General features: G+C 38.5%; 1 protein-coding gene across 2 annotated transcripts in view; it reads left to right on the forward strand.

The window, feature by feature from the left end:
- LOC126252880 (protein lin-9 homolog) overlaps positions 1 to 24,313 on the forward strand; it is a 146,684-nt gene that overhangs the window by 76,385 nt on the left and 45,986 nt on the right. For both annotated transcript variants that reach the window (XM_049953840.1, XM_049953841.1), the window contains exons 5-6: positions 4,489 to 4,770; positions 5,182 to 5,403. In XM_049953840.1, the coding sequence (XP_049809797.1) occupies positions 4,489 to 4,770; positions 5,182 to 5,403 (504 nt within the window). The remainder of the gene's footprint in view (positions 1 to 4,488; positions 4,771 to 5,181; positions 5,404 to 24,313) is intronic.

The following is a 24,313-nucleotide window of genomic DNA, read 5'->3' on the forward strand; positions in this document are numbered from 1 at the left end:
CACTGGTAGACACTTCCTGGAAGAAAATCCAGCAGCAAAATATGGAAGAGTGGGCCTAAGGAGATGTGTGCTGTGTGCAACTAAACAGCAAAGAAGAGAGACATCATATAGATGTAGACTTGTCCTGCAAACTGAGCAGTGTGTATTGTTCCATGCTTTGAGCTTTATCACTCTGAAAAAACTTTGTAAGCAATTAATTTTTATAACATGATTAAAACTCTTTGTGCCCAAAGTAAGTTAGGCTTTAGTACAGTTTTAAGTGACAACTCTATTTTTCAGAATCTTATTTCCAGTACTTCATTAGATATAGCATGTGCAGTATGGGAGGGATATATCTCTCACAGACGTGCACAATAGATGTTGCACTGCAGATGCTGTCAGTTGACAGCACTTGAGGGGTTAAGATCCCGTCGGCATATCCTTGGTGTACCTAGTTGTCACTGCGCATACGTGTTAGAATGCATGTGCTTCTGCTGCAAGTTTACGTCCTGCTGTAAGTGCTCACTATGGTGAGAGCTCGTCTCATTGATACCAAATCAATCACCTTCACATGGTAAAATCACAGAACGAAATGAGGTATGCAGAGAATTATTCTATGATAGGATCCCATGCATTATCTAACTGGAAATTGCCATCTCGATTGATATGGGCTGCTGACAGTCGTATTTCCACCTATTCACTGACAACAGAGTTCTAAAAGTTTGAAGTGAAGGCCACAATTTTTGTTTCATAGTATTTCATCAAATAACAAGTAGAAATACAGACTTCTTCAGTAGTAGATTTGCTAGCTTGGAGGAGGCGAGTACACTATTGGTGTTTCTGGTATGCTCCTGAACAGTGCATGTCATGGCCCTATATAATCTGTGCAGAAGAATATTGGAACTTGACTTTGGGCATCTGCCATACTCCATTGAGGAATAATTAATGACTGGGTATGTTACCCAGTTATGCCTTTATCTTTCAAAATTTAAATACACAACAAAACATCATTACAGCCTTGATCATTTGCATAAAAAGAACATGAAAGTCCTACAGGCATTGAAAACAAAGTGCTAACAATCACTCATCCCATTGTCCTGGGTGATTTTCACTTGACTTTTGGAGCTTTAAAGTTCAATAACATTGAGACCTATGACCTCTGTGAGCATTTATCACTGCATGACACCTATTTGGCATGCTCTGTATAAGTTTATGGAGGTCACCCTGAGTTGTCCGGTCCAATTATTCAATGAGACCTCATGAGAGTTCTTGGAGAGTCTGTGATAGAACAGGATGGCCATGAACATGTCTTATCAAGCATGTCCCTCATACGCACAATGGGGTTTTGGTCAGAACAATACCAGCTGGTGAGACTACAGCCTAGGAGACTTGATGTAGATTTTTACACTGATACGGAAAGTGGCACTATCAGAATAATTAGTAAACTAGTAAAGTGTTACAAAGTCGAGGATTATGACCATTTATCAAGAAGAATAAAGCATGGAGAAATTGTTCATGTTTTCCTTATGAAGCCCAACTATAGCCCTGAGGTGCAGATTGACAATGGAGGGCTTTTAGTTCAATGAAACTGAAGACCTGCTAGATGATTGCAAAGTTCAGTGGGAGGGCTTTGTCTTTGATGCTCATCATAAAGTGCTGCCATATATAGAGGTCCATTGACGCTTATCTAGATATAGGATGCTTTCATCAGCTCCAATGAGAACTTCTGAAACAGTGGATCACTGTTTTCCCAGGAGAAGCAGCAGTATCATTTCTATCGAGTTCTTGAAATATCTTTTGTTTCCATATTCTGGAATATTTGATTTTTATGTAAATAGCAGCACTTTCTTTTCAGGAAGCAGTTTCGTTCAGTTTGTGTTTGTGTCAATAATAAATGTGCTTTCATTGCCAAGTGTTGTACTTCATTAACGACCCTGCTTTCGGATTTGGTGTCTGTTGTAGTTACAGTGTGACATTATTCTTTTTGCTCACTTTGCTAAAAAGTGTTATTTACTGTAGGAGCACTACCCACAATATAATTTCATAAGATAATACAGATTTGATAATATGAAAATAAGCCAAGACTTTATATTAATGTAATGAGAGATGCTTCTAAAGGCATGACATACTGAACTGAGCTGCTTTATTAGTTCATCTGTGAGCTTGACTGTATTTTAACTGGTTATCTAACTGTAGTCCAAGGAAATTTACAGTGTGTTGCATTCAGTGTATGACCAATTAATGTCTACTTCTGGTGCTGAGGGGTCATTATCAATAGCAAGCACATGAGAAAGCACTGTGCCTGACCCGACCACTACCATTCGACTCTACTAAATGTCAGTTACAGAGTTATGTTAATTTGAAGTATAGTGCTGGAAGAGGAAATTAGGAGAATCTTAACATAAGTAACAAAGTTCTATTTATTCAAAAGTCGGCACAGTGGCATCTGATAAATCCATCTTGTACTAGGCAGTAAGATAGATAGTATTATTAGTTAGAGTATACTTTTATCAAATAAGGCATAGAGTTTATTGATTGTGATTTACTGTTATAGTTTAAAGAACAATGTGGCAGATCTCGTGCTCCTAAGCCATTGCAGAGTGTCACGTCCAGAATAGTATTGAATCCCACACGTTCACACGTTGTGTCTCATAGGCACAAGTTAGTTTTGTATTCACCATGGTCACAGCTGGACTATGGATACATTGTACATTCATCTGCACAACCAATTTACATCGCCTTCACGTGATTCACCACCAAATTCATTTGTCTACTGGTGAGTTGCCCACCAGAGCAGTTATGAGCCTCTGTGTGAAAGCTGCTGAATTACCATGCTATCATTCTAGTATGATGCCCTCCTGTGCAAGTATGTTTGCTGATTGTCCCCCATGTCCAGCCACCCACCTTATACTTATTTTTCTGATCGTTCCCTTGACCACCAAAATGAGACACATTCTGCTTCCTTGTAGCCTCAGAGTTTGGTTTCATATACTACATCGAAAGTTTCATCACGTATTACCTGCCGTTTTTCTGGAGCTTCGTTTGCAGTGTGAGGAGAAATATCTGAATTGTCATATACTCAGATTCCTTCAGAGCCTGTGTCTGATGTGACACGTATGACTCATATTACCCTTTAGTACAATGGATCGAGGAATGGCTTTACTCGCTTGCCTATACTGGCACTACTGTGTCATCAGTATCAATTGGTAGATGTGTTGATGAGTTGGGGAATGAGGCTCCGTTGCTCATGCCTTTTAGCTGTTGTCACCTCAGATGATCTCAGTGGTGCTATATGTGGGTTCATTCTGTTGCTCTGGCATGTATAATGGTCATCACTCCATGGGAACAGGTTATGGGAGATAAAAGTCCTCTCTACAGTTTAGGCGACGTTTTCCTATCAAAAGGAGATAGAACTAGACTGCATATGGGGCACCATTTTTTTTAACCATCATTTGTTGAGATTAACTCCTTACACTTTAATGTGTGTTTATCATCTGAGCTATCTGTAGTTGTAGCCGATACAGCACAGGCTGTAGAATCCATAGTACTCTTCATTCAGGTAGTAAAAAAGTTTAATTGTAATTGTCCATTTTGCCTTTCACCTTTGTTGCCTTTTAATGAACTACATTTTGACTGAGTTCAGGAACCACAGACTGCTTTCCCTAGAAAAGGAGCCATTTTAAGTCATAATACAAGAGGTTGTAACCTCAGCTGGCCCGACCCCTCCCCTCCCCCTACTTGCTAGAGAAAACATTGAATGACATTCTCAAGTTGACATTGGATACACTGTGTTCAGTTCATATTAGGAGGTGCTTAAGTATGGAACACTACCATATAGACAGAATCAGTCATCAAGAAATTGTTTGTATAGTGTAGTAATTTCCTACAGTACCCATTCACAGAAATTTGGCATTAAGCATTGTTGCAGTTCAGAGGAAACATGTACGTTTGTCAAACTCAGAAAGTGATGTACTTTAGCTGACCTCACCTTAGCCAATTGCATTTGTGCATGGTATACACTGTATTACATATTGCCTTATGAAGTTCATGTAACCAGATCTAGTTGTTCAATAAAGGTTATATATATTGTAGCAGCTTATGGTGATCTTAACACTAATCTATTTCAATATTTTTGGCTTAGCAAAATAACAAAAAATCACGATAAAGGAAAAAAGTACACTGTCATTAATTTTAACTACAAAATATAAAGCTGAGAAATGGTTAGGATATAAAAAAGGCGTAACAGTTCAGCTGTCATAAATTGAATTTGCTGCCTTGTTACTTGTTAGCCATCCTATTTATGAATTGTTTTGTAGTTTGTGATATTATTTCCCAAAATCTTTCAAATTCTACTATCTAAGCATGGAACTGGTTGTCGTATTTAAAATTTTCCGTGACCAGAACACACAGAGGAAACTTAAAAATTAATTTATGTTTAGCAAATATCAATCACAGTTAACATTAGACTGAGGAGGCGAATGTATTTAAACTAGTTTCTGTATTTTTCAGTCATTTTTTGAAGAGGAGCGCCGGGAGCTGGATAGAAAACGTACAAAAATTAGATTGTTGCAACAGCGAAAGACTGTTGACCTGTCTACCTGCAAGGATCTTCCTCCTGAGATTCCCTTGCAACTTGTTATAGGCACAAAAGTTACAGCTCGATTGCGTAAGCCGCAGGATGGTCTTTTTACAGGAAGTATTGATGCTGTGGACACATCAAACAACACATATCGAATAACATTTGAGAGAGGAGGACTTGGCACTCATTCAGTGCCAGATTATGAAGTTCTAGTAAGTTATGTTTATGTGCCTCTTCTTTCTCACTGTCCACTACACTAGGGAAGAGTTTGTTGTTGTTTTATTCAGAAGGAAAGATATTGTTCAGTTACATTGCTGTTACCTTGTACATAGTTATATAAATATCATCTTTTCACTGCTGTTTGTATTTTGTGCTCACTGTATGGATTGTTGGTAATTGCTCTTTACATTTATGGGATGGTAGAAAGAAATGTATTGAGTACTGTTTGCATGATAACGTAATTTGCCAAATGCTGTTATTTAATGTTTTTAACATCTTATAACCTTTAAATCTCTCAAATGTAAAGCAGGAATATATTACCATTACTTATCAGAGTTTTTAAATATTATATACTTAGATTGATTATTGTATGTGTGTGTAGCTGATCTGTTAAACTGTTTCAGTCAAATGATCCTCCAGAGACAATAACACTCTCAAGCTTCGCTCAGAAATTCAGACCACGGAATCTTGTGCCATTTATAACAACACCTCCACGCTATTCAGGTGCATTGTCTCCAAGGCTCATCAGTGATCCCATGCTGAGCAGTTCACACTCTACAAAGAATAAAAATATCCCATCTGATGGGATCCTTGGTGGTTTTCCAGTAAAGTTCTTAGAAATGATAGTAAGTGAAGAACACAATGATTTTTACGTCTGAATTGAGAAAAATGAACTAACTGTATTTAAAACTGTTACAGATGTTCATGTTAATTGATGGTATTATGTTAGTCTGTAAATCTGAAAGTAATAGTGTGAAAACATGTAACAGAAGAGGAAGTTCACGGTAAACTTGGAAAAAAATACCAAAACCATTTCTTTATATTTGATATAGCACACCTTTCTGCAAAAGTTACACACACACACACACACACACACACACACACAAGCTACTCAAGGAACGTTCTGTACCATCTGCCTATCTGTGAATGTGTGTGGGCTTAGGTTCTAGAAGAGAGAGAATGAAAGAATAATCCTTGTGAAATGAAACAGAACCAAAAAAAAAAAGTTATAGTACAGACACTTCAAGGTGGCAGTTTTAAGTACGAATATTTTGGACTACAGTTGCATTACATATCAGTAGAGGTCAATCCTCTACTACCTCATTTACCGCACTACCAACCTCGGCAAGTGATTTGCAGTAGCCATTATTTATTTCTTTGTTTACTTCTGTTTGATGTGTGTTGCACGTTGTTTTCGTATTGTGAAGTGAGTGAAGGGGGACTACAGTAGATCCATCCAAGAATTTGAGTATGACTCCCACAACCCCAAAAATAATAGGCATTCACTGTCACCGAGTGTCAGTTCTGTCTTCATGGAAGCACGAAACAGATGTAGGCTGCCAGTCTTGAGTGTAGGTAGTGTGGCTCATTCCCCTACGTGGCAGTCCGCTCCCCCACCTGCCTTCCCAGTGGTCTGAGTTTCCATTTCGTATGCTTAAAGACTGACTGCTATGTCAAAGTGTTTATACTATGCTGTGAGATAAAATCAATATAAGATCCTAGAGTTTGTTCAGGACCTCTCATCTGTAAAATGAAAATTTGCTGCTGGATTACATTTAATACAGTTTTGCTCCACCTTGTGCACTGTAACATGCTTGGACACCTCTCGGCATGTTGTCCACAGGACAGTTGAGACGTTGCTGCTGGAGCCTGTCCCACTCTCCGACAACTGCCATCTTGAAGTACCCAGTGTGTCAGCAGGATTTCAGTGGTAACACCTTGAAAATTTTACTGGGCCCCAAGCCAGTTCAAGGTTTATGTTTATACTGCAGGCCATTCCATTAATAGATTTTTGCCTCCTGGAAAACAATGAGTTGGAGGATCCTATCCTAATACCAAAACTCCTCAAAATTACCCTCAATTGTGGTGTGAAGTGTCTTACATCTATACATGAATCCATCCCGAAATGTGATTGATCCACCTTCCTGCTGAAACCATTAGACTGCACAACTGGGTCGCTTGATACTCTGCCACTTCCACACCCCTACACAGTGATCATGTGTCAGGCATAGCTTGTATTGGTCAGTAAAGAAAACTGGATGTCATTTCTCCAGTATCGTTGTGTATCCTTACCCGCACTCATCACAGACTGTAGTGTTGGTGGTTTGTAGTGTTGTTCATACTGGGCACACAGAGGCCAAATTAACCATGAAAACAGTTGTTTACTATCTGGGTGAACACAGCTCTCCCAGTCATTCCCAGAAGGGCATCAGTTCTGTTGCTTTCTCCTCGGGTTACCCATGAGCTGTTATTTGCAGGTAGCAGTCATCAGGTGATGTTGACCGATAGTGACTACTAAGAGACAAATCTTGAATGTTTTTGTATCACAGTAGCAATTGAATATTCGAATGATGTCACTATGGTATATGCCAATTGGCAGGCAACTTCCCATGCTGACAACCCTTCCTGCCGTAAAGTGACACATACGTCTCAGGGTGAAGTGACCCTCTGAGGCATGAAGGCAGACTGAACCTACACAAACTGTACTGTTGCATTCTTGATTGTGTGACAACTGACACTATCTTGAGCTACACTGTGTGTTATTAGCAATAGTGAGGAGAGTCACAAACTTGTGAACTGTTCTGCTTAACCTCTGAGTATAAATTCTTGTGAGAGTACTTTGTTCCCATTCCACTTGTAAGAATCTTATTGAGGAAATCAGAACTTCATGGGCTTCAGTTTCCCAGAAACTCTGACTTAAAAAGGAAGAAAATTATACTGTTGAAGATATTATTTGGATAAATCAAAAATAAGTCAGAATTTATCCCAGTCATCATCAATGAAAGTAATTATGTACTCAGTACTCCATGTACAAATTCAACATAACGATCTGGAAGGGGCATAAAATACATTATACATTGCCAAAATGTAGATAATTCAGAAACAGTGCCACACACTTACCACTTCCACAAAAGAGAAATTGCTGTATTCCAGTTCATCGGAATCTTGCAATGAGAAGTCCAAAGAGAGAAAATATTCGTTTTATTATTTATCAAAATGTCAAAATGCAATGAAAAATCCGAAACAGAAGCTCTGTAGTCTCTGCAATAGCTCTTGCCCCAAAGAACATTAATAAATGAAAATTCAGTTTAGATGAATGTAACAAGTGTCTGCTCGAACACGTTGTGTTTTTTAACAACTGAGCTTAGTCTCTTAATGAGCTTGAACCTTTGGGAAAATTACTGAAATATAATTTAGTAATAAATTGTATCTTTATAGGTGGATTTTAGCAAATGGTATAAAATAATGTATTTTTCAGAATGATTTTCATGTCATAACCTGTCTTGGTGGATTTACTACAGCTTTTTACTGTTAATTCCAATTAAAGTCTAAGTTGCAGTGGTAGCAGCTATCTATGCTGATTGGTGTGTAATGACAAAGCAGCATTAAAGAATAAAATCATTGCAAGAAAAAAAGTGAAAGTTATTTATAACATAATGATCAAATGAGAACAGTTATCTGTTTTTGGACATTTATTTGGCACTTTCAGCATAAATGTGAAATTCCTTATGTTTGTACATTGAAAATCTTTAAAGAAACGATAGGTTCTGTTACCACATTTCTATTTTAATGTGATTAAAAGCAGTCACACAAAATGTATATTCCAAAACAATCTTCTCAGTATGAAAAGAACAACTATTATTATTTACAGCTTGGTTCAGAAATGATTAAAGCTAATCTATTAGCATGTAAGTCTGATACAAGAAGGCTATGACATATTATCTTGGATAGACCACCCCAGGGAAGTATATGGAAAGAAGTGAATGAAAATTAAAATTCCTTCTCTGCATAATTAATTTACTTTGTTGCACACAAATGATGGCTTTTGCCGTATGGAACAGTGTATGTCTACATTACATAGATTCTTTTTTCTTTGAGTTTCTTAGTCTTTGATAGTGATTCAGTGTGGATTCAGATTATGTTAATTCTCTCTGGTTTAGCTCTTGGAAACAGATGATTCAACCTAGCGGCTGTTGGCTGTCTCTTGCAGTGTAACTTAGCAGTACAGACAGACATTGGACTTGTGATGAAAATGGATCATAGCTCTGGAAAAAGCAGAGTATAAATGTTTCCTCTTATCAACTAAATACAGATTATAAAGTTATTATTATTTCCTTGGTATATAAAACATTGCACCACCCACAGTGCAGCCCCATTGTGAACGCTGTTCTCAAACACGGGCTTAGTTAGTTGACGTTCATAAGCAGTTGGAAATAGCCGTGACTGCTGTCAAATGATTAGTGGCTACTGTAAATTGGTGTGTTGGAAGAGCTCCCTAGACTCGTATACCTGTTGTTTCAAAGGAACCTCACGTACTATCCTCTCTTGTAGATCCTGTCTGCTCTGCTCTGCAGGAAGTACAGGATCTGTCATTACTCGTCCGTTTGATTGTGGTGATGTGTTAATGGGAAATCTAGGTGTTCCGTACAGGATAGAGAGGAACCAGAGACGACTCACGGTGGTTTACTGATTTCCGTTACAAACCAGTTCGTGGTGCTGTATTTCACTGAAACTGAGCCAGTGGGTCTCACTTCATCTGTTTTGGAGAAACCTGCTTTGTCATGTTAAATGGAGGCAAACACAACTGGATAGGGGTCTGCCAATCATCAGCAGTTTAAACATACGGCAATTAAGTCCTGTGAATGGCATTTCAATGAAGCTCAATTTGCAGCATTGTCCCCAGAATTCATTGTGGCCCCCTGGTTCTGAGTTGAGTGGAACAACTGAACCAGAGGCTTAAAAGGTTCTGTGACGAGCTAGGCTACGACTTCCTAGACCTGCACCATATGGCTGAGAACTGTAAGGTCCCCCTAAATGGGTCAGGTGTGCACTACAATGCATGTGGGGTGCACACAAGGTTTGTGTGTGTGTGTGTGTGTGTGTGTGTTGTTTTTTTTTTTCCAACTCTTCATTCAGTCCAGATAACAACAGCAGTAGGATATCCAGCAGTTAGGTCGAAAAGAATGGCCTCTACAGGTGAGAGTATTAAAATCCTAGTGATTAAATGCCAAGCATTTGCAACAAAGCTAGAATTTGAAGGGCTCCTGAAGAGCTGTGGAATTCACATAGCACTAGGTACTGAAACATGAAATTGACAGCAGTGAGATTGTTGGGAAAAATTTTAAGTGTTTATGAAAAGGATTGTAAATGGTGGAGGTGTATTTGTCACAAGAAACTAGAAACTCAAATACACAAAGATAGAAACCGAAGCTGCTTGTGAGATTGATTGGACAGAGGTCTCATTTCTGACTTCATTTTCTAAAATATTTGAAAAAGTTATGTATGCAAGAGTGGTCTCACATTTAAGTGAAAATAATTTACTCTGCATGTCACAGTTCAGATTCCGGAAGGGTTACTTGACTGAGAATGCTGTCTACACATTTACCTATCAAATCAGATAGTACAAGCCCTAAATAACAAATTATTACCAGTTGGTATTTTTTGTGGTCTCTCCAAGGCATTTGACTATGTGGATCATGTCACACTCTTAGAAAAACTCAGATTTTATTGAATTGAATTGAAGGTTATACACACTGCTGGTTTGAATCATACTTAATGAACAGAAAGCAAAAAGTTGTGCTGAATAGCACAAATAATGTTGGGAGGGTGGTAAATTCTAGTGAATGGGGAGCTATCACAAAGGGAGTCCCACACGGTTCAATTTTAGGTCCTCTGCTGTTCCTTATTCATGTGAATGACCTCCCACTTAATGTTCAGCAAGCAGAACTAGTACCTCTTGCAGATGACACGAGTCTTATAATAAATCCCATTCCAGAAAAAGCAGCTGAAGATATTGTTAAGGATGTCTTTCAAAGAATTGTTAACTGGTTTTCAGAAAATGGATTCTCCCGTAATTTTTAAAAACCTCACTATATCCAGTTCTGTACACAGAATAGAGTCATACCAACAATTGATGGTAACAGGGCTCAGTTAACAGGGTAGGTTTCTTCAAATGTTTGGGTGTTCACATTGATGACAACTTGAGCTGGAAGAAGCATGTTACTTGCTTCTCAAACAACTAAGTTCAGCTTCTTTCACTCTTCGTATAATCGCTAGTCTTGGTAATAAACAGATCAGCCTTCTAACGTACTTTGCATATTTCCACTCAATAATGTCTTATGGAATAGTTTTCTGGGGTAACTAACCACTTAGACATAAAGTATTGATTGCACAAAAGAGCAGTGAGAATAATTAGTGGTGGTCACCCAAGGACATCATGTAGGCACCTTTTCAAAGAGTTAGGTATTTTAACTGCACCATCAGAGTACATATATTCACTAATGAAATTTGTTACAAATAATCCATCTCAATTCACGAAGAACAGTGATGTTCATACGTACAACACTAGAGGGAAAAATGACCTTTCCTATCTGTTATTGAAGCTGTCAGTTGCTCAAAAAGGAGTACATTATTCAGCATCAAAAATCTTTGATCATCTGCCCAACACCATAAAGTGTCTGGCAGGTAGTAGATCAAATTTTAAATCTATATTAAAATCATTTCTTTTGGACAACTCCTTCTACTCCATGGATGAGTTGCTGTTTCAGAAATGGTATTAAAAAAAGTACCACTAAATGTAGTTGCATGTGTAGAACTAAAAATTTCAGTAATATTAATATTAGCTCTATTCATGTGTGTGTATGTATCTTGTAATCTGACTTGTTCCACATGATATTGATAAAATAATCGGGAAAATGATCTGTGGAATCTGACATAACTAAACTAAAATGTTAATTGGATCCTTCTGTTGCCCACCATACTCACCTTCTGACATAACCGAAAACTTTAGAGAAAACTTCAGTTCACTTGTATGTAAGTTCTCCAATCATACTGTAATCATCCAGCAATCAATGGGGAAAATTACAGTTTTGTTATTAGTGGACATGACATCCGGTGAAACTTTACTAAATGCTTTCTCTAATAACTGCCTATAACAGACAGTTTGGAACCCCACTTATGACGGAAATAATTAGACCGGATGGCAGGAAATACATATGTCTTTGAGGATGTCCACATTCAAACTGGTATCAGAGACCATGACGAGGTTGTGACAACAATGACTACAAAAGTGCTATGTTCAATAAACTAGATAAATAAGGAGTAGTGTCATTTCTCAATGACGAACTCTCAGAACAGGACGGGAGCATGTAAAGGATTATGGCTCAAGTTGAAAAGAATAGCTAACCATGCACTGGATAGATATATACCCTTTAGAATAGTTCATAATGGAAGAGACCCTACATAGTATGCAGTCACTGTAAAGAATGAAAGATTATTGCATAACATTTTTAAAACAAAAGCATAGTGATATAGTTAGAGAATGCCGAGTGAAACACATTTGCTGTCAAGAGAACAATGTGTGAACCCTTCAATGACTTCCATAGCAAAATATTGTAAAATGATCTTTCACAAAACTCAAATTCTGGTCATGTGTAAAGGCTGATAGTGGCACTAAAGTTAGTGTCCAGTCACTCATGGATGAGACAGGAACTGAAATCGAGGGTAGCAAATGAAGAGCTGAAATGCTTAACTCCTGTTTTCAACTGTTCCTTTACAAAGGAAAACCAAGGAGAATTGCCCCAATTTAATCCTCGTACCTCTGAAAAGATGAGTGAAATAAGTATTTTGTATCAGTGGTGTTGAGAAACAGCTGAAGTCAATAAAACTGAACAGAGGTCCAGGCCCTGATGGAATCCTTGCAAGATTCTGTACAGAATGTACTGCTGAGATAATCTGTCATAGATTCTTCAAACAAAAATCATGCCCAGTAGTTAGAAGCAAAAAACACAGGTCACAACTGTTTACAAGAAGGGTTGTAGAAGTGATCCTCAAAACTATTATCCAGTAGCCATGACATCAATTTGTTGTGGAATCTTAGAACATATTCTTAGCTCAAACATAATGAGGTATTTCAAACAGAACGACCTCCTCCAAGCCAACCACCACGAGTTCCAAAAACATCGATCGTGTGACACTGAACTCGCAATTTTCTCACATTACACACTGAAAGATCTGGGTCAAGTCAGTCCGGTAGACACAGTATTTCTTGATTTCCGAAAAACCTTTGACTCAGTACCACATCTATGCTTCTTGTAAAAAGTATGATCGTATGAGGTATCAAGTGAAATTTGTGACTGGATTGAGGGTTTGTTGGTAGGTATGTTATTTTGGATGGAGAGTTATTGTACGATGTAAAAGTAACTTCAGGTGTGCCTCAGGGAAGTGTGTTCAGACCCTTTATGTTGTATACTGCGGAACTTGCAGACAGTATTAATAGTAACCTGAGACTTTTTGCAGATGACGCTGTTATCTATAGTGAAGTATTGTCTGAAAGAATCAGCATAAATATTTAGTCAGATCTCGATAATATCTCAAAGTGGGCAAGTGCGTGGGACCCGGTAACAAATAGGACTAACGGGGGATATTGAATGTATACAGAGAAGGGTAGCATGGTCACTTTCACATGTGGGGGTGTATCACAGAGATGCTGAAGAAACTGAAATGGCAGATCTTTGAAGATAAATGTAAACCTCGCTCGTGTAGTGGTTGTGAGGACAAAATTAGATCAATTACAGCACACTCGGAGGCATTTCAAGCCTTGGATACACCCTGTTCCTGAATAAAATTCCACACTGTTAGGTTTAGACTGCAACCAAAATCCGATAGGATATTGGCTACAGTGTTCCCCACATATCCTTGCACAACTGTAATATTTTTCATAGGCTTTTTATATCACTTATCATTTAAACTGGCTATCAGTTCTTAAGTTCCTGATTGCCCTCATTTGTAACTACATTTTGTCTTTTTTCATCATCATCAGCTGGCATTTCTTCATTGCCAAATAGTCCTAATGTCTATTTAGAAATTGGATCTTGTACAATAAATGCTCACCATACAATTAGGCTTAGCTGGGACAGGCCTGCTTTTTTAGTGCTGCCTGGGGCAACCACAGGAGTTCCCAGAATGTCCAGAGTCGGAGAATTTTATGATTAGTGAGGTTTTTTTTATTAGGTCCTATATATTGGACATCACGGTTATAAACATTCTTTTAAGGCTGCACCTCTCTGTTGATTTTGGAGCAAGCACTGACACTGATGGAGATGCAAGGCTCCTGGTTCCATCAAAACTTTTTGATCATTGTTAGTAATTCAGCAACACAACAGGAGCAATACACCTATTGTTTTCACATATGAAATAACTTGTGTACACGTTTTTGATCATTTTACCTTGTATTATTATTATTATTATTATTTTAACAGTGGGCAAAAAAAGTGTATGTCTTATGTTAACCTGCACCATGAATAAGAAGTTTTGAAACTATATTACAGTTACAGTGTACGTGTTTATTGTACACTATGTACAGGAGAATTTCCTACTGCCCTTAATTTTTTAGGGTAAAGACCAGGAGAAAATAGTTAAACATAGGAGCGCTATTAATGCTATGTAACCAAACTTGAGAGATCTTGTTGAAACCAAAGATACAACAGTAATTTGAAAGGTGTTACTAAACACACTGTTAGACATAAACTCAGTTTCAAAACATCAGACTCCACATCTCAACTGGTTAAAAATTTATGACCCAACATTTTCATATGCTAGAACCAAAACCAAAGCAGTTATTATGTCCAGTGAAAAAAAAACTGAATAATTAAAGTTTAATGTTTCAGCAAATGGTTAAACAACTTCTCAGTAATTTCAAAAATATATTCAGGGGTTGGACCCCCAAAAAATTATGATAAGCATACTTTGTGATGTTTCTTCTCAATTATTTTCATTGGATCTTTGTAAAGGTTGAAGAATTTTCTTTAGTACTGTATCAGTTTTGCTGATTTTTCATTTGCTCCCTAAAACATACAAGATTTTCCACTTGGAAATTAGATACATGTACATTTAGATTGTGTTTACTCTCACAATTATTAGCTATTTTGTCTAAGTTTTCATTGACACCTGTTTCAGTTCCCTAAACTGTGTGAGGGGAAGGCCAACACATTCTTAAGAATAAGTTCATGCCCTTCAGGACATCTGAAGCCTTGCAGTGAGTTACTTCTGCAATAGAGTGGAGCATGCTATTCAGAATAGTTTATATTTCCTTTGCCCACTTGGACCATTGACGGTGCCTCTCATTACGTTTTGTACAGAACAGCCTTCCAATTTCACACATTATAACTGCGTGTGTATGAAATTTTAATATTAAAATAAGTGTTATCTCTGGATATCTTGGCGGTGAAATTCTTTTAAGGCCTTGCATGTAGTTGGTCTCAAAGGACAGGTTTTGACAAGCTTAGACCAAATCTCTAAATTTACTAACAAGTATTGCATCTCCTACTCTTTTTAGTAATGAATGTAAATGTCGACTGCACACAAATTCTGCAGTTAACTTGAAACAATAGAGTACATAGGAAATTTATGTGCCTGAATACTCCATTTGTCTTTTTGAGGAATTTATGTGCCTCCATTGTCTTTTTGAGAAGTTTCACATGATCTTACTGTCTTCTTTATTTTACACATCATGCCTCTAAAAAAATTAATACTTTTTAGTCTGCTCTATACATATTTTTGGGCCGAAATATCCATGCCCCTCACGTCTATATTATATGAGGAGCAATATATGCTCTTGGTGCACATATCTGCGTCAAAAAAATGTCATTGTGAATACAAAATTGTCTTAGCCTTATTTCATTAGGGAAATCTAACAGTGCATTCCTTATTTCTTTTAACCGGAGATCTCCCTCCTGTTTCTCTTTTAAGTGATTATCCCCTTTTTTTTTAGCTCTCTCAACTTGTTTTAGCAAAACACAGTAATTTTATCATCTACATATCTCATGTTAGTATCACATTTCAGGCCAAATGGTGCCCTTGAAAGTGCATGTGCTACATAATTTTTGCTTGCTTCTACACACTTCATGTGAAAGTCAGACTCTCGTAACGACAAAGTCCTTCTATTATGGAATAGCCGCTTTGCATTAGAAAGAACACGACACAGCGATGGGATTGCACTATGATTTTGTGACCTGACAACAAAAAATGTACATTTCTTGAAAGTACACACTACTGCAAGAGTTTCTTTCTCTGTAACTGTATAACTATTCTCACAGATGGCAAGCAACTGAGTAACAAATGCTGTGGTCCTTCTTTCTTCCCCATGCCCAGTTTGAATTAGCTAAAATATCTCTTATCCCAATTCAAAACCATATGAATCTGTCATTACATGAAAAACTTCCTCAGAACAGGGTGACAGGGACTGCTGAGTACCTACCTAATGTGATCAAATTGTTGCTGATATTCGTATGTCCGTTTCTCAACATTGCATTTTTTAAATGACTGTCATATTCATTGCACTGTTGTGCAAAATGTCTGTAGGATCTAACGAGGCATGAATAAGATTTGATTGTGGTTTTTAGGTATGGGTAATTTAGCAATGACCTCCACTTCACCCAGATTTGGTCTAATACCTTGTGGTCTAATTATGTCCTAAAAACTTAAATTTAATGCAATCAAAATAGGCCTTCTGTAATTTTATACTGATACATAGCTCTGTGAGCTTTGGTAATAATGTTTGTATTAAATCAAGGTGTTTTTCCCAGAGTTTTTAAATAAGTGGATCTTCATCTATATATAAAATAACTTCATCTGATAAACCCTTCCTTAAGGCAAAATATAGTGCTGGCTTAAACTTTGACATGATATTCTTAAGTCAACAGGAAACTGGTTAACACTTCCCTTAGAACATAAAACAGCTGTGTACTTGCCTTGAATCTGGATCTAATATCACTAGTTGGGTCTAAAGAACTAAAATAGTTTGTTAAAATTTCATCTGTGTTAATAGACTGGTCTTCCTGAGTTTACATAAACTGGCAAACTGTTCTGGCACCCAAAACAGATGGACTCCCTCATTAAGTTCTTCCACCAGTATAATCAGATTGCTAAAGGGGCTAGCAGAACATCCAGTAATGTGCCACTTAATCATGCTTTTGATCTCCTTTTTCACTTTCGGCAGCTTGCTGCACCGCACCAAGCTGCTGCTTGTGTGGTGCTCTGCTGCAAACTTGAGAGAATCATGTTTGCCACCAACTTGCATGAATGTTACGAGGATTTTAACTGCGTGCTTTTTATTATTTGTGTGCATTTTACCAACTGTGTCATTTTATTGACTGAGAGTAAGTTAACATTGTTATCACATATATGCCAGCTCAAAGCGAACTGTGTGCTCACAGATTTCTCAGCACCACTTCCTGGGGCACAAATTGCACAGTTCTTCTGCCATTTTATAAAGCTTGATTTTATTCTGATGTGACTACTGCTGCCTGTTGGTTTGGCAGCACCCTCAGTCTGAGCTTGTTAGGTCTATCCATGGTTGACAACTAGATACTTCCATACAAGTCTTGTAGATGCTTGCTGGTGGAAGCTGGTGTCCCTTCTCTTCTCAGACCACCCCACCAACTCTGTGGCAACAATCTGTCGGATGTCTCTCAGTCTGTGTTATTCCATTGTTCCACTACCATCAGCTCAGACTTTATGAATTGCCCAAAAATTGGTAGACCAGTTGGGATAAGATAGGAAGCTCTATGCTAGGATCTCCAACTGCCCTACCTTGCAGTTATAATGTTTCCTTCCTGCACCCCACATAGTATGTATGCAGTCCTAGGATTCAGATGAACCTCCTTTGTGACCATAAGAAAAATTCTTATCCCACTGTTCTCAGGCACCTGTTACATTCAGTTCTCCATGACTATCCAAATTCAACATGTATCTACATGAATGGATTGTTAGTCAATGACAGGGTTGGTTTTGCTTTTACACTAGTTAAGCTTCAGAATGACAGTAATATTAAATGAGTTCCTTTTGCATCAAGAGGACTCCCATGCAGCTGTGGTAGTCATCTCACAACCGCCCATATTGTCAACAGAGTGTGTCCTGTCGGCTGATGTGAGAGGAGCAATCATCCCAGCTATCTCATTGCCATTGATACTTGCGGATGAAGTCAAGGTTGCAAGAAGTTGTGGAAATTGGGAATTTCAAATGTGCCAAGGAAATTCAGAAAAAAAACCACTGGAAATTCTTGTTTTTTGGCTCAGCAGATGAAATGGTTTGTTTACAGAGGTGCCATACATTGCTGCTGGCGGTATGCAGTTGAATAGCTGCTGGGTGTTGTGCACAGCCTCCCTACACCATCCTTTCTATCGCATCTCCCCTCTCCAACGTTCTCCTCAGCTTGCAGTCAGCATCGCCACTGCTGGCTTGGTGGCAGCCGAGCAGCATCTGACAAGAGTGGCAAGTAGGTGTGAGATTTGAGTATTTGCACAAGTTATCTGTTGCACAGATTGATAACAATAGTGCCAGTTCAAAACTTGATGTTCTCGTGACTGGGCCTGAATATCTGGCAACTCATGAACAGATTTCCGCAACAGACCAGAACCATGTACCTGTTTTGCAGGCACCTCTTGTCAGTCCTTGATAAGTTGAGGTGCTAAGATCAGTAAGTGATGCCTAGACTCTGAGGCTGCCTATGTAAGACAACACCCAGGTTCAGCACATAGGGAGGTCCAGGAAACAAAAAGCATCACAATGGAGCTGGTATCTGAACAAAAGACTGACATATGGGGATATGTTTTGAGTAAGGTTGTAATCTCACATTGCCCTGTATTTGTGTAGCCCCTCACAGACTAAAGTTTTCTTGAATCACTCTAGAGTATATTTATTCTTACCCAGTGCTCTGAGTAACCTCACGGACCCCAATGCAGGCAAAGAGAACAGGATTGTCGGACGAGCTGAGTTCCTTGTCAACAGGGTGGCACTCCAAAGTGACTGCCTGACTTTGGCATTGCAACCTATGGTTGCACAGTTTGATGCATCCTACCCTTTCCTTTTCTGATATCAAGTTTTGGTGTTAATTATAAACTTGTTACTGGTTTTGCAGTGAAGAGGGAGGATCAGCAAGGTACATTATGTTTTTCCAATGTTTTTGCTGTTTTCACTTCCTTTTTAGACAGGGAAGTTGGTTTCATATGCACATACTGAAACAAATGAGACAGACTCATCTGTTGATGACTGCTGCTGTTCTTCCGTACAGTATCTCATGGGTAATTTCATCATCGTATTAGGATGTTTGATTGTCTTCAGGGCACTGGTACTTCCTGTCTTCGTGGATAATGACGATTCCTCGACAGTTGATAAGATGGTGGTAGCAGATGAATTGGGGATCTCGCAATTAATGGTCAGTATGTTGTTCTCCCAGCAACCGAAGTCCAATCTCACATTCACCACTGCCACTAACACTGTGTATATCCGTATTTGAAAGTACCTAATCCAGTATGACATTACAAGGGCAGAAATACAATGGACTCAGCAGGCCATTGAAACCCATGTTACCTTTTCTAATACAGACAAACAGACTGATGTGTTTCAGGTCATGTTCCGTAATGGTAATATAGCTACGTAGTATCCTGAAGCTGTGGCAGAGCAAGACATCGTAAGAGCAAATAAGTATCACTCACAGCTATTGGCACAAAGTAATTGAACAGATTGAAATGCACTAATTTTCAGTTGCATTTTTAGGCTGTACCACTGTGGCCGAAACATTGAATGGTTTTAAGGTGGAAATTTCTGACCTGAGTCTTCCCAACATGCTTCAAGTATCAGTGGACGGACAACGTCAACTGGACATTCTTGATGGGCATCAACTTTTATATGTGGGACCTTGTGTACTCCATATAGTTCACCAGCATTTCAAGAATGCACAGCCTTAAAGACTAAATGGAGAATTGTACTTAGATCCATTTATAATGTGTTGAGGAATGTACCTGTAAGAAGACTGATTAGAAAAGATTTAATAAACAAGAAAATCCATCTTTCCCTAAAAGGTTTTGCTCTGTGCATTGGCTGAAAAAACGAGGATATGGCCAATGGATGTGTAAAAATCATCCTCCTTCTGAAGACTTATACAGACAAGTAAAGGTGCACAAAATTAAAATAAATACTTACAGCTGTTAAATGATGTTGAAGTACCTTGAAGATCTTCAATTGCCAGCTAAAATATCGTATTTTTGTCTTTGTTTGGCAGGTTTTGCCATTTTTGAGTGAATTCCAATGTTTGGCCTCATGGCACCTTTCCTGTACATTGTTTTGTATTTTATTCTTGCTAATGTGATGTCCATAGTAGTTAACCTTGATGTATTATCTGCCGTGAAATTTTGTATGTGATGTGAAACGAGAATCGATCACTTTTGAAGAGATTTATTTTGTGGTGATACCACCTGTCAGCATTTGCACAGCATTCTCTAAAATGTTTTCATTTTGAGCCACTGTCAAGCCTTCACAGAGTAAGATAATAAATAAATAGTGTATGATAGTCACTTAGTCAACCAAGAATCAAGCCATTGGTAGCCATACATCAAGTATATGAAAGCCTGAAACTGGCTGGTTGTCTCTTCAAGAATGATGTCAACTAGAAAGTTACTCTGGACTGTCACAGTACTCGAGATTGGTATGGTGAGGCTTTAAAGCAAGAAGAAATGTGAACAAGCCAAGAGAGCTAGATGGAAGAGGTTCATCTTAATGAACTCAATGCCAAAAAGTCATGGCTACTGGCCGAGAGGGCCACTGAAGTGGATATAAATCACTTTCCTCACAAAGGAGTCTTGACTGGTTTCCATTGGTTAATTTAGTATATTTGATGTTTTATTGTTGAGCAAACACTTGATTACTATTTGGCAGGGAAAATGTCACTAAGTACTCCAGCACTGTTGTTTTAGTTTTAAGCTTTAATGTTATGCTATATATTGCATGTAGTTGTTGTTGTGGTCTTCAGTCCAGAGACTGGTTTGATGCAGCTCTCCATGTTACTCTATCCTGTGCAAGCTTTGTCATATCCAAGTACCTACTGCAACCTACAGCCTTCTGAATCTGCTTAGTGTATTCATCTCTTGGTCCCCCTCTACGATTTTTACCCTCCACACTGCCCTCCAATACGAAATTGGTGATCCCTTGATGCCTCAGAATGTGTCATACCAACTGATCCCTTCTTCTAGTCGGTTTGTGCCATAGATTCCTCTTCTCCCCAATTCTTTTCTCAGTTACGTGATCTACTCATCTAATCTTCAGCATTGTTCTGTAGCACCACGCTTCGAAAGCTTCTATTCTCTTCGTGTCCAAACTATTTATCATACATGTTTCACTTCCACACGTGGCTACACCCGATACAAATACTTTCAGAAATTACTTCCGACACTTAAATCTATACTCGATGTTAACAAATTTCTCTTCTTCAGAAACACTTTCCTTAAAATTGCCAGTCTACATTTTATATCCTCTCTACTTCGACCATCAGCAGTTATTTTGCTCCCCAAATAGCAAAACTCTACTACTACTACTACTTTAAGTGTCTCATTTCCTAGTCTAATTCCCTCAGTATCACCCGACTTAATTCGACTACATTCCATTATCCTCATTTTCCTTTTGTTGATGTTCATCTTATATCCTCCTCTCAAGGCAACGGCCATACCGTTCAACTGCTCTTTCAGATCCTTTGCTGTCTCTGAAAGGATTACAATGTCATTGGCAAAAGTCAAAGTTTTTTATTTCTTCTCCATGGATTTTAATTCCTACTGCAAATTTTTCTTTCATTTACTTTACTTGTTGCTCAATATACAGATGGAATAACATCGGGGATAGGCTACATCCCTGTCTCACTCCCTTCCCAACCACTGCTTCCCTTTCATGCCCCTCGACTCATATAACTGCCATCTGGTTTCTGTACAAATTGTAAACAGTATTTAGCTCCCTGTATATTGCCCCTGCCACCTTCAGAATTTGAAAGAGAGTATTCCAGTTAACATTATCAAAACCTCGTCCCCTCGATCTCTTTTTTGAGATGTTTGTATTCCTTTTTGCATGTTAAATTCAATATCTCTTCTGTTACCCAAGGATTTCTACTAGCCCTCATCTTTTTATCTACTTGATCCTCTGCTGCCTTCACTACTTTATCCCTCAGAGCTACCCACTCTTCTTCTACTGTATTTCTTTCCCCGTTCTTATCAATAATTCCCTAATGCTCTCTCTGATGAAACACTCTACAACCTCTGGTTCTCTCAGTTCATCCAGGTCCCATCTCCTTAAATTCTTACCTTTTTTAGTTTCTTCAGTTTTAATCTGTGGTGAGATTCCACATCTGCTGCAGGAAATGTCTTACAATTTAAAACCTGGTTCCTAAAACTCTGTCGTACCATTATATAACCAATCTGAAACCTTCCAGGTATCCAGGCCTCTTCTACATGTGCAACATTCTTTCATGATTCTTGAACCAAGTGTTAGCTATGATTAAGTTACACTCTGTGCAAAATTCTACCAGGCAGCTTCCTCTTTCATTCCTTATCCCCATTCCATATTCACCTACTACTTCTCTTCCTTTTCCTACTACTGAATTCCAGTCCCCCATGACTATTAAATTTTTGTCTCCCTTCACTATCTGAATAATTTCTTCTATCTCATCATACATTTCTTCAATCTTTTCGTCATCTGCAGAGCTAGTTGGCATATAAACTTGTACTACTGTAGTAGGCATGGGCTCCGTGTCTATCTTGGCCACAATAATGCGTTCACTATGCTGTTTGTAGTAGCTAACCCGCACTCTTATTTTTTTATTCATTATTAAACCTACTCCTGCATTACCCCTATTTGATTTTGTATTTATAACCAAGTATTCACCTGACCGTCTTGTTCTTCCTGCCACTGAACTTTACTAATTCCCAGTATATCTAACTTTAACCTTTCCATTTCCCTTTTAAATTTTCTAACCTACATGGCCGATTAAGGGATCTGACATTCCATGCTCCGATCCGTAGAACACCAATTTTGTTTCTGCTGATAATGACATCCTCCAGAGTAGTCCCTGCCCGTAGATCCGAATGGGGGACTATTTTATCTCCGGAATATTTTACCCAAGAGGACGCCATCATCCTGTAACCATACAGTAAAGCTGCGCATGCCCTCGGGAAAAATTGTGGTTGTAGTTTCCCCTTGCTTTCAGCCATTAGCAGTACCAGCGCAGCAAGGCAGTATTGGTTAATGTTACCAGGCCACATCAGTCAATCATGCAGACCGTTCCTCTTGCAACTACTGAAAAGGCTGCTGCCCCTCTTCAGGAACCACAAATTTGTCTGGCCTCTCAACAGATACCCCTCGGTTGGGGTTGCACCTATGGTACGGCTATCTGTATCGCTGTGGCACACAAGCCTCTCCACCAATGGCAAGGTCCATGGTTCATCGTGGGGGGGATATGTATTGCATATTTCTTTCATTGATGCAATAACTCGCCTGGAAAGTTCATAAATCTTGTATGGGAGAGGGAACAAAAACATGCTGTTAAGTCAAAGTTTGACTTAACTCATTAATAAACAAGGAAATCCTTCAACTCAAAATGGCTTTTATTTACACAACTTAACCAGTTTACTTACCCTTCACATCATCAGTTCTGTACAGCTGACAACTTGCTATTGATTCAGAATTAGAGTTCATAACATGTTCATAAATATAGAAGTCCTTACATCCTTTCGTCAACTCACCTGTACACTCACCCTTCAGATCTCAAGATTTGTCAGAGAAATTTCTAAAACTGTGTCTGGAAATCAGGGAATTTCACTTTGGTAAGGATTTCATAACAAAATTTAATGAACATTCAGTTTCTGGTGCATTTTGGAGGGATTACTTCTTGCTGCAGTATGTGCCCAGAGTGGCCTGAAGCTACTTTCTCCCTTCGCATTGTCATGCATTTTTAAACTTTTATGCGTGTATGAGGTGCGTGATCAAAAAGTAACAGGAATTTTTGTTTTTCTTAAGAAATCTTTGTTTATTCATGAACGACTACCCTCACTTATGCCAGAAATTTTCCAATCATGGAAGCACTTCTGGATCTTAGTTTTTGTCATGATGTTCAGTTCCTTCAGTTATTCTGTTTTTATGTCATCAACAGTGGCAAATTGATGTCCTTTAATGGTTCTCTTCAGGCTCAAGAATAGAAAAGACGTTGTTGGGTGCTATGTCCAGCTATTAGGGTGGCTGAGGCAACATAATGGTTTTGTTTTTCGCCGAAATATCATGAACAAGTGTTGGGGTGCAAGAGGGAGCATTATCATCATACAATTTCCACGAGTGGTTCACCACAATAATGACCCCCCCCCCTCCCGCACTAGATTGATTCATGCAAATGGCACATAACTTACTCGTAGTATTCCTTATTGCCCCCACAACCATAGGCCAGGCAGGAACTCGTGATGCATTATACCATTGTAATCAAAGAAAACGGTGAAAAGAACCTCCACCAATCTTACTTCTCAAATTTATATTAGTTTTGGCTCTTCAGACAGTTTCCATTGGGATGATTGGGCCTTGGTTCTGATGTCATATCTGTATACCCATGTTTGGTCACCTGTTAACCTTTGATAGAAGTTCTGGATCATTGTCAACTCCATTCAGTAATTCCTGAGCGGTATGTAAGCAGCATTGTTTTTGGTCCAAATTCAACAATTCCAGAAAGGGGGA

This window comes from Schistocerca nitens, chromosome 4 (assembly GCF_023898315.1).
Source record: "Schistocerca nitens isolate TAMUIC-IGC-003100 chromosome 4, iqSchNite1.1, whole genome shotgun sequence".
Taxonomy (NCBI): Eukaryota; Metazoa; Arthropoda; class Insecta; order Orthoptera; family Acrididae; genus Schistocerca; species Schistocerca nitens.